Below are 10,363 nucleotides of genomic sequence, written 5' to 3' on the forward strand. Positions count from 1 at the left end.
CATAGTTCAGGGTCAAGGTCACTTCAAAATATGTATACAATCCAACTTTGAAGAGCTCCTGTGACCTTGACCTTGAAGCAAGGTCAACCAAACTGGTATCAAAAGATGGGGCTTACTTTGCCCTATATATCATATATAGGTGAGGTATTCAATCTCAAAAACTTCAGAGAAAATCGGGAAAATGTGAAAAATAGCTGTTTTTTTGACAACATTTATGGCCCCTGCGACCTTGACCTTGAAGCAAGGTCAAGATGCTATGTATGTTTTTTGGGGCCTTGTCATCATACACCATCTTGCCAAATTTGGTACTGATAGACTGAATAGTATCCAAGAAATATCCAACGTTAAAGTTTTCCGGACGGCCGGCCGGCCGGCCGGCCGGACGGACGGACGGACGGACGGACGGACGACTCGGGTGAGTACATAGACTCACTTTTGCTTCGCATGTGAGTCAAAAATGCGTCCGTCTGAGCTGACCCCCACTTGTGACCAGTAGCAAAGAACAACTCACATGTATATACAGTATATGTATGTATGTGGTAGAAACTTTAACATTTGAAGACGTCACATTACATTGACGTCACATTATGACGTAAGAGGGTTAGACGTCACGCGAAGGAATTACTGAAAGTCTTGGTCATTGATATTTTGAGAGGGCCGAGACTAGTTGGCAGTCGTGTCCCTGTAAGTAGGCTACATGCAGACAGACAGATCTAGATCTAGTGTCTCGCTTTCTTGCACAGTTTCACCTATGCTCTTTCTGTGTGTGTGTATGTGTGACGGAATGATTGAGTTTGTGTTACTGTTTGTCGATTTCTTACGTGAGCCTTGAAGGCTTCGCCTCTTGTTTTGAGTTAGACTCACTACGTTTGGCATCAGAGGGGCTACGGTGGCAGAGTTAGTCGCCCGTAGGTTTGTGTGCCTTTGGTCGGGTGCGGCCACGGGTATGGGCCCGGGTCTTCGAATTCGGCATGGGAGGGTGCGGGCAGCATTCTGCACATGCCAACACCCACGCTGGCTGTCGCCAGGAGGAAGAGTTGTGACCAGCCCAGCCCCAGCCAAAGCCCGTTCTGACAAAAGGAACGAAAGAACGAACAAACGAACGATCTTCATTACTCAAGCCAAGGACGGAGATTTTAGGCTGACGCCTAGTCTTACAATCTGACCTTGCTAAAACTAAAACATAACAAGTCGCGTGAAGCGATATACAGACATTTAGTCATGATCAACACCACAAACCAATCATCGCCGAGACTACATTCAGAGAGGCTAACGATACTGAAGACCGAGACGGGTCACGCTCGCCTCCGCGAAGCACGCGTCCGTAGTACTTACTGAACCTATTTCCTTTCATTCTGAGCATATTTTTAGATTAAACATGACATATCTATATATTTTTGAATTCAGGAGAAGATGAGAAATACAACGCAATCAATTTTTAATCTGTTTGCGAAAAGTGATTTTAATGACAACTTTAATGAGCAAACTCATCAATTAATTTGTAAGCCTCCAGGCTGAAATGCAATACCAAAGTCCGGGCTTCGTCGACGATTACTTGACCAAAATGTCAACCAATTTGGTTGAAAAATTAGAGCGTGACAGTGCGCCTCAACTTTCACAAAAAGCCGGATATGACGTCGTCAAAGACATTTATAAAAAAAAAAGAAAAAAAAAAAAGGGTGAAATTAAAATAAATAACAGGGTTTTAGTGACTAATGCAATATTGAAAGACATCGGGGTAGTCACAAGTAATGTATGTAATTTTTGTGAATGAGAAAAAGATACAGTTTATCATTAATTGTGGCAATGTGAACATGTCCAGGTTTTTTGGACTGAATTTGAAAAATGTCTGAAAGAAAAATTTTATCAGTGACAATGCTTTTGAATGTGTCATTATAAATCTGTGCTTGCCTGAATAAAAAATTGAAGAAAAACAAAAAACCCGGGAGGGGATATTATACTCGGGAACTCTCATGTAAAGTTTCGTGAAAATCGGTCCATTAGTTTTCTCTAAATCGCTGTACACACACACACACACACACACACACACACACACACACACACACACACACACACACACACACACACACACACACACACATACATACATACATACATACACACACCACGACCCTCATCTCGATTCCCCCTCTATGTTAAAACAGTCAAAACTTGACTAAATATACAAATGAAGATAATGAAAAAAGGACTATCTTAAACCGACAAGGAGAGAGAGAGAGAGGGAGAGAACAACAACAACAACCACTGCGGGAAAGAAAGAAAGAAAGGAAAGATACTTATAAACCTTAGTGCACTTCCAAACCAACACACTCAGGTGTTTTTACTTCGTGGTTTTTGTTTCGTTGTCTCTGCTTATTTCTTTCTGTTTCCTTTTTCCCAAGCAGTTTCAAATCATATGACAGGCTTTCCCGTGGAAGTCAAGACACAGTCCGTGAATTCTACACTGTCATAGGTTTTAATGGCAGGTGTAGAGAGAAGAGCAGGGGTGGTGTGCACGAGACAGTGCCAAACTAAGTGCTTGGAACCAAGCGCTGGGTCGTACTGATATAATTTGAGATCTTGATTGATACTGATAGAATTTGAGATTTTGATTGATTGAGAGAATTTGAAATGTATTCAAAAATTTCAATCCGAACGAACTACGGCTCGGGTCCCATCCAGTGGGGCACATCGTCGTGCACGCCACCACAGCACGTGAGATACGTACGAGGATGTTGGCCAGGTTGCCGCACACTGCGTTTTGCATGATCACCTGGAAGATGGTGTAGAGCGGGCCGCACTTGCCGTAGTCCTCCATCACCTAACGTCAACAACAAGAACAACAACACACTTTATTATTTTGTTAAAGTTCCACTCCGCCGCGTGAAAAAAAAGTTGGCCTCACTGTCTCAGACCTGGCCAGGCTTTTACATGGGATCAAACCATCCCTCCACTTGGTCACTATACAAAAACTAATAGCCTGGATGCTCTCTGTGCCCACTGGTATTTCTTTTCAGAATTAATTTTGTGAAAGACACTGGTAACTTTTTCGAAAATGAATTCATCAAAAATGTTCAGCTAACCACAGCAAGCAGTCAGGGCGTTGATTTTTGGTGTGTGACCAAGTGGAGGGGTGGTCTTATCCCATGTTAAAGCCAGGTTTACTCTGGTTGTAACAAAGTTCCTTATCCCCCTTTGTGTGTACACGCAATCATAAGACCACTTGAGCATACACACGGAAAAGATCCTGTAACCCATGAAATAGTTTGGTGAGCTATAGTATATAGAAACACAAAAATACCAAGCATGCATCCCCAAAATCGGCGTTGGGTTGCACAAAAGGCGGGGTAAAAACTTTCATACACAAAAAACCCCAAAAAAACAACTAAAAACATGAGTTTAGGTTGGAGTTTCAGCCTATGAACGCAGAAAGAGAAGAAGTAGAAGAAGAAGAAGTCGCGTAAGGCGAAAATACAACATTTAGTCAAGTAGCTGTCGAACTCACAGAATGAAACTGAACGCAATGCAACGCAGCAAGACCGTATACTCGTAGCAACGTCAGTCCACCGCTCACGGCAAAGGCAGTGAAATTGACAAGAAGAGCGGGGTAGTAGTTGCGCTGAGAAGGATAGCACGCTTTTCTGTACCTCTCTTCGTTTTAACTTTCTGAGCGTGTTTTTAATCCAAACATATCATATCTATATGTTTTTGGAATCAGGAACCGACAAGGAATAAGATGAAAGTGTTTTAAATTGATTTCGAAAATTTAATTTTTATAATAATGTTTATATATTTAATTTTCAGAGCTTGTTTTTAATCCAAATATAACATATTTATATGTTTTTGGAATCAGCAAATGATGGAGAATAAGATGAACGTAAATTTGGATCGTTTTATAAAAATTATTTTTTTAACAATTTTCAGATTTTTAATGACCAAAGTCATTAACTAATTTTTAAGCCACCAAGCTGAAATGCAATACCGAAGTCCGGGCTTCGTCCAACATTACTTGACCAAAATTTCAAACAATTTGGTTGAAAAATGAGGTCGTGACAGTGCCGCCTCAACTTTCACAAAAAGCCGGATATGACGTCATCAAAGACATCTATCAAAAAAATGAAAAAAATGTCTGGGGATATCATACCCAGGAACTCTCATGTCAAATTTCATAAAGATCGGTCTAGTAGTTTAGTCTGAATCGCTCTGTACACACACACACACGCACAGACACACACACACACACACACACACACACACACGCACGCACATACACCACGACCCTCGTCTCGATTCCCCCCTCTACGTTAAAACATTTAGTCAAAACTTGACTAAATGTAAAAAGTAGAAGAAGAAGAAAAAGAAGAAGACGACGACGACGAAGAAGAAGAATTGATACTCACACCGCGTTTACTCTCGTTAGTAAACGTCTCGATCATCATGTTCAACCTATTCACAAACGTCTCAATTACCTGGAAACATACGAAAATGCATTTCATTTGTTTCTCAATAATGACATTAATTACCTCATCATCGTGGTAGGCAAGAAGCAGCAGCCTACTAAGAGCATGCATTTTTCTTAAACAAGGTCGTATATATTTTTGTGTCCCTCTGTGCCTTCCAGTGATCAGCAAGCCATCGTTGGCGATTCGTGGCTCCGATGATGATATTTTTGAAAGAAAATTGTGTTATATTTAGCGCACGCGGCATAGCATACACGTCATACCTAGTTGTCCGTTCCGATCGCAGGATACAACCGATCGGAATCGTGGAACATACTCCGTAAAAAGTTTGTCCGAGGTAAAGGGGCTCTTACTCTTCCAGACCTCTGAAAATCCTGAGAGAGTTATTTTTGGAAAACGTCTTTTACAAGCAGGGACTCTCCTGATTACACAAGTGAGTCAGATTTCTACCAATGTGTGAACTTTTGACCATCTGGCTTAAAAAAATAACTTCTAAGAAAACCTCAAAATTAAGTTTTTTGTATACGGCCAGCTGTAGACACAGCTAATTACTCATAATTTATATCAAGTGCGAGAAATAACCATATACGTCTTCATTTTGTCCAACTTTCTATCCCCGAAAGGGCACGGGACAAAGCTATCTGGCACACTTCGGTTGGATTAAAGATTGGTCTCACTGGAGTCACGTGACAGTCGTTCAAATGAGGTCACACCCAAAATCGACCCTTAGGCAGTGTTGCAATATTTGAGTATTTTGAACAGTTTGGTTCCAAAACAAACCTTTGGTTTCTCCTCACCACAAGCGATTGGAATCATGCTCTGTGCAGCTATTGCATCTGTTCTGCTGTTGTTTGTTTGGGTCTTGATCTGCACACAAACATTCAGATCATCAGAGAGGCGAACAGATATATAAAAACTTACATGAAAAAAAGGCGCTTGGGGCACAGAGACTCACTGAAGCACACTGTCCCTTGATGGTCTAGCTTCATGCCTGTGTCTCTGCGAAGAAAGAACACTGCCATGTAAGGACAATTCTGGTTTTGTCTCAAGGTGTGTCCGCTCACCACATGGACATTTGACGACGCTCAGCCAGACTATAGGGTCATGTCTGGAAATGATCAAACCCAGGGCCGGACTACCGGGGGGTTATGGGGGTTGCGCAACCCCCCCCCCCCCCCCCCGCCTAGCCTAAACATGTGCCTCACTTATTTAAAACATTTTTTATTATTGTTTATTTTATGCCGTTTCATGCAAGGAGCGACCATTTCCCTATCTCAGAAATATGACCTACCTATCAGCTTCAGGGAGCGAAGCCCCCTGACCCCCACAAGGGGCTCTGCCCCTTGACCCCGCCAGGGGTAACATCCCCCTTGACCACCACTGGCAACCCCCCCCCCCCCCCCCTCCTCTTAGCCTAGTCCGGCCCTGAAACCCCACATGCCTTTCAAAGCTCTAGTTTTAAAAACATCTGGACAAAAACTCGACTTGAAGTTTGTTGTTTACTGCTGCCTTCCCGCCCATAATTTTATAGACAGACACTGCTCGTTACGACTTACTAAGGCAACAAGTGGTAGTCTTAAACGGGGCCAGAACACCACCGTTCCTATTTTGGTAGAATTCCAAAATTGTTTTGTGGTAACAGAAACTAGGTCGTATAGTGTTAATCAAGTGAGAGATCTATGGACTAAAACCAGGCAGATGCATTTGAGTGCAGATCTTTGTAATGAGGCTGTTTGTTGTAAAACCACTCATATGAGTTGAAAGGCCTTTCATTTCTCTACCATACTCAGCAAACAGAGGTAGTGAAAATCAGTGGGAGAGATCGAGGAGGGGACAGGGAGAGTGGGAAAAGAAATGATGTGCAGTAATTTGGTATACTCACATCTCCCAAACTAGCCTGCAGTTTCGCACTATTCTTCTCTATTTTTTCCTGCAAAAGACACTTTGAAATTTAACGAGGGTCAACCAGACTTGCGTCATATCTGGAGGTCATCAAACCCTGAAAGAAATTTAAGTCTCAAAGCTCCGACCTCATTAACAGAGATAACCTCAAGGCTAATGTTTTTTTAGCTCACAGACGTACGGCCATACACCCAGACACAAGTCAGTACCATTACTACCGGATTGCTCAGGTGAGTCGATGACAAGCATTTTACAACACTAAAGCAGCTTTTATTGTCTTTATAAGCTTTCCTGAACTCAAAGATATCTTTTCTTATATCGCTTCCTTCGCGTGATGGTTTTGCACGTTGCCTGAAGGCGACTTAGCTAACATGGTAAGATATAAATATATATATACTAGATGAATACCCGCTTCGCCGGTAAGAAGTAGAGCCGAATACCGGGAACGAAGGAAGGGAGATAAACGCGCAAAACAGTGGAGAAGATAAGGAAGAGTTACTGGGATTGGATGTACAGAAAAACCATAAAAACCAAAATCGGTGAGAGCACGTGTTCAACATTTTCATGGACTGGATTGTGTCCGGGGTGTACCTGAATATGCCCACCAAATTTGAAGCAGATTCATCGAGAACTTTGGCTGTGCATCGCGGAACTGACACACGGACACACACAAGCCGTATATAGTTATAGATATATAAATACACGCTAAATAATGCACCTGTCATTTTTCTTACCGTAAGTCTTTCAATCTCCCGCAAGTTACCGTTGACTGCAGCACTGAAGTTCTGCCTCTGGGGGGCCTGCAAAGAGCGTAGTTTCTTGGCATTATCAGTGTGTGTGTCAGTGTGTGTGTGTGTGTGTGTGTGTGTGTGTGTGTGTGTGTGTGTGTGTGTGTGTGTGTGTGTGTGTGTGTGTGTGCGATAGAGAGAGAGAGAGAAAGAGAGAGAGAGAGATAGAGGGAGATAGAGAGAGAGAGAGAGAGAGAGAGAGAGAGAGAGAGAGAGAGAGAGAGAGAGAGAGAGAGAGAGATTGAATGATTGATCGTTAATATATAAGAAAATATGTTTCAGCCATTAGCCTATTCTTACACTTACAAACTGTCCTTACACATCTTAATTAGAACACTTACACCGATATATTATTTCAGTTTCGTAGTTGTTGTATGTGCACGTAAGGCAAGGAAAAAGTAAGACAAAGAAACGAGCGAAGCGGGTGTAACGTTTTTGTTTTTGCCTGAGTTCGTATTCGGCCTTGTTGATCTTGTATAATCTTCACACTGAATATCCACCGTCCCTTCATCAGTTCTGATGATCGACCTTTGGTTCCTTACACTCATGGGGTCAAATTGTTTAAAACAAGAAAAGCCAATGCTTGCACACGACTCGCCTTCCAGGGGTCGACACTAACTTATTTGGCCTGGGGCCACACTGGCCCCAGAGATGGAAATTGCTGGGGCGGAAAACAAACATCTGGGGCCCACTCTCAGTATTCACGTGCGGCAATGCATTGTTTGTTTTTCTTCATCGTACTGAAGCCAGGGAAATTCTTTCAACCATTTGACATTGAAATTACGACAGCGCTTCGCGCTTTTGGCTGCATCCGTCTCCTTTTTTCGTTTCTCTCCACCCTGTTCTTCATCTTCATTTCCATGTCTTTTTACACCAGGGATGTGTCGCCACATTTTGCGTTTGGCATTTGAAGGCGATACTTATCTCTCACGCTATAGAACGCAATCTGGGAGTTATTTCCCATTGCGGCATTGTCCTTCGACGATTTCAATATTTTTTTTTCTTGACTGCAGCATTGATCGTAACGCAAATTTCAGTGACGACTTTGACTGGCGATTTTTAGTGATTGGCTCTGGCATTAGAATTTTCGGATTGTCATTGTTGGAATTTATCCTGGGGCGGAGTGGGCCCCAAGCTTCGGCAATGTTTGGGGCGGAACACAAAACTCTGGGGCGTTCCGCCCCCCGCCCCCGCTAGTGTCGAACCCTGCCTTCGTTACCCCCGCCCCTCCCGGAACCACCTTACGCCCTTCCTTTTAAGACCTTAAACCCCCGATAAGACATTATCAAGAGCCTGTTTTCTAAGATATTCTGTTCATAACATCTGTTAGTCTACCCCCATTATAAGACCTGATTTTCTGAGGGTTTTGTAGGTCTTAAAATGAGGATTCCACTACCTATGACCCCCCCCCCCCCCTCAAAAAAAAAAGAAGAAAAACACCAGAAGCTGTTCCAGCTTCATAATATAATGTTCAAGAGAACTCCTGATGTGACCTTTATCAATCCATTTAGTTATTCAACCCAAAAAATATTTCACATAATTATTCAAACTTGCACAATCCCCAACCTCCTCCCTGCCACCATCACTAGCCTGTCGACATACTCAACATCCACCAAATTTTGAAAAAGAATACTAATTTTGTTGACCAAATTGAGTTTTGGCCAGCCCATGTAAAATATGTAATACTCAGACACGTGCGCGACCTCATTTCTGACACTATGACATCATAACATGACTGATTAAGACTTATATGGATCCTTGATAGCTCAGTTGACATTTTCAGTTGTGAAAATCTTTTCCAGCAAACATTTTCATGCGGGGACTCTAAAATTGGATCGTGTCTGCTGATTATCAACACCTACAATTGTGTAAAGTTTAGAGGCTTTTGCTCACAAAATAACTGAGAAAATATCAACGTAAAGTTTGTACGAACATGACCCTGCTTTGACCCAAAAATGTGAAGAGGGGAAACCCAACTAGAGTCATGTTGAAAGATTATCAAACCCCTGCAGTGTTCAACGTTTCAAAACTCTAGCTTCAAAAACACCTGAAATAAATCGTCAATATTAAGTTATTATGAATTGAACATGACCCCCTGTGACCCGACATTTTGACGAGGGTCAATCAAACTTAGGTCAAGTCGGAGATTTATATCAAACCCTAGAAGTGTGCAATAGGGTTTCAAAGCTCTAGCTTCAAAAACATCTGAGATAACCCGCTGAACGTTAAGTTTTTTATGAAACGAACATGACCCCGCTTTGACCCTTACATTTGACGAAGGTCGACCAAACTGGGTTCACTTCGTGAGATCATCAAACCCTAAAAGTGTGCACAGTTTCAGAGGTCTATCTTTAAAAATTTCCGAGATAATCTCAACGTTAAGTTTTTTTGTCCACGGACAGTCGGCCCGGGCAAAAAGTGAGACAGCGGAGAAGGGTGAGAGAACCTACGTACCGCTAGTTTGGCTTCAAACTCTGCCGACTTAGCAGTGGCGTTGACTTCGCTTGATAGCTGCAAAAACCGGAGAAACCAACAGAAAATGAGAGACTATAGCTTTTCACATAAACGGAGGTGTGTGTGTGTGTGTGTGTGTGTGTGTGTGTGTGTGTGTGTGTGTGTGTGTGTGTGTGTGTGTGTGTGTGTGTGTGTGTGTGTGTGTGTGTGTGTGTTTGTTTGTGTGTGTGTTTTGTTTTGTAATCTTGCGTACATTTCTTGTGTAATTTCATTCCTTCAGATGCAGTTGTCTCGATGTCTGTGTCTGTGGCTTTGTCGATCTGTACAAGTATGCCAGCCTCTGTTTATGATTGAGGCATGTACGTATTCGCATGCACGTGCATTCCCGTACGTGCTGGTATAGTACAGTACATACACTTTATCTATACATTATAAATAAAGACCAGTACCACAAGCGATCGAATTCTAATTCTCAATAATTATTTGACAACCTGTACTTGTACAGCCAACAGTACATGCACGCATTGGCCGTGTACCTACATTTTGGAGCTGTGCAAAGGGAACGTGGTCCTGCAGTGCGTCCATATATTTGAGGTACTGGTCCACGTCACCGCTCAACAGATCCACATTCCCGACATCCACGTTGACGCCGCTTAGCAGGGCGGTAATGTTCAGTTGCTGTCAACGAACAGTATTTGATGAAATACCTTCGTTGCGAAGTACTATCTACTTTTTGGCTCACGTAAGTGTAGCCTATGC

The 10,363-nt window shown here is 42.5% G+C and overlaps 1 protein-coding gene across 1 annotated transcript in view; it reads right to left on the reverse strand.

The window, feature by feature from the left end:
* Positions 1 to 884: 884 nt before the first annotated feature.
* LOC138947935 (prominin-1-like) overlaps positions 885 to 10,363 on the reverse strand; it is a 27,260-nt gene continuing 17,781 nt past the window's right edge. The window contains exons 8-15 of the mRNA XM_070319461.1: positions 10,145 to 10,282; positions 9,605 to 9,661; positions 7,097 to 7,162; positions 6,343 to 6,390; positions 5,241 to 5,327; positions 4,401 to 4,469; positions 2,729 to 2,821; positions 885 to 1,070 (exon numbers count right to left, since the gene is read on the reverse strand). Of these exons, the coding sequence (XP_070175562.1) occupies positions 885 to 1,070; positions 2,729 to 2,821; positions 4,401 to 4,469; positions 5,241 to 5,327; positions 6,343 to 6,390; positions 7,097 to 7,162; positions 9,605 to 9,661; positions 10,145 to 10,282 (744 nt within the window). The remainder of the gene's footprint in view (positions 1,071 to 2,728; positions 2,822 to 4,400; positions 4,470 to 5,240; positions 5,328 to 6,342; positions 6,391 to 7,096; positions 7,163 to 9,604; positions 9,662 to 10,144; positions 10,283 to 10,363) is intronic.

Source organism: Littorina saxatilis, linkage group LG15, assembly GCF_037325665.1.
Source record: "Littorina saxatilis isolate snail1 linkage group LG15, US_GU_Lsax_2.0, whole genome shotgun sequence".
In the NCBI taxonomy this organism is placed as follows: domain Eukaryota; kingdom Metazoa; phylum Mollusca; class Gastropoda; order Littorinimorpha; family Littorinidae; genus Littorina; species Littorina saxatilis.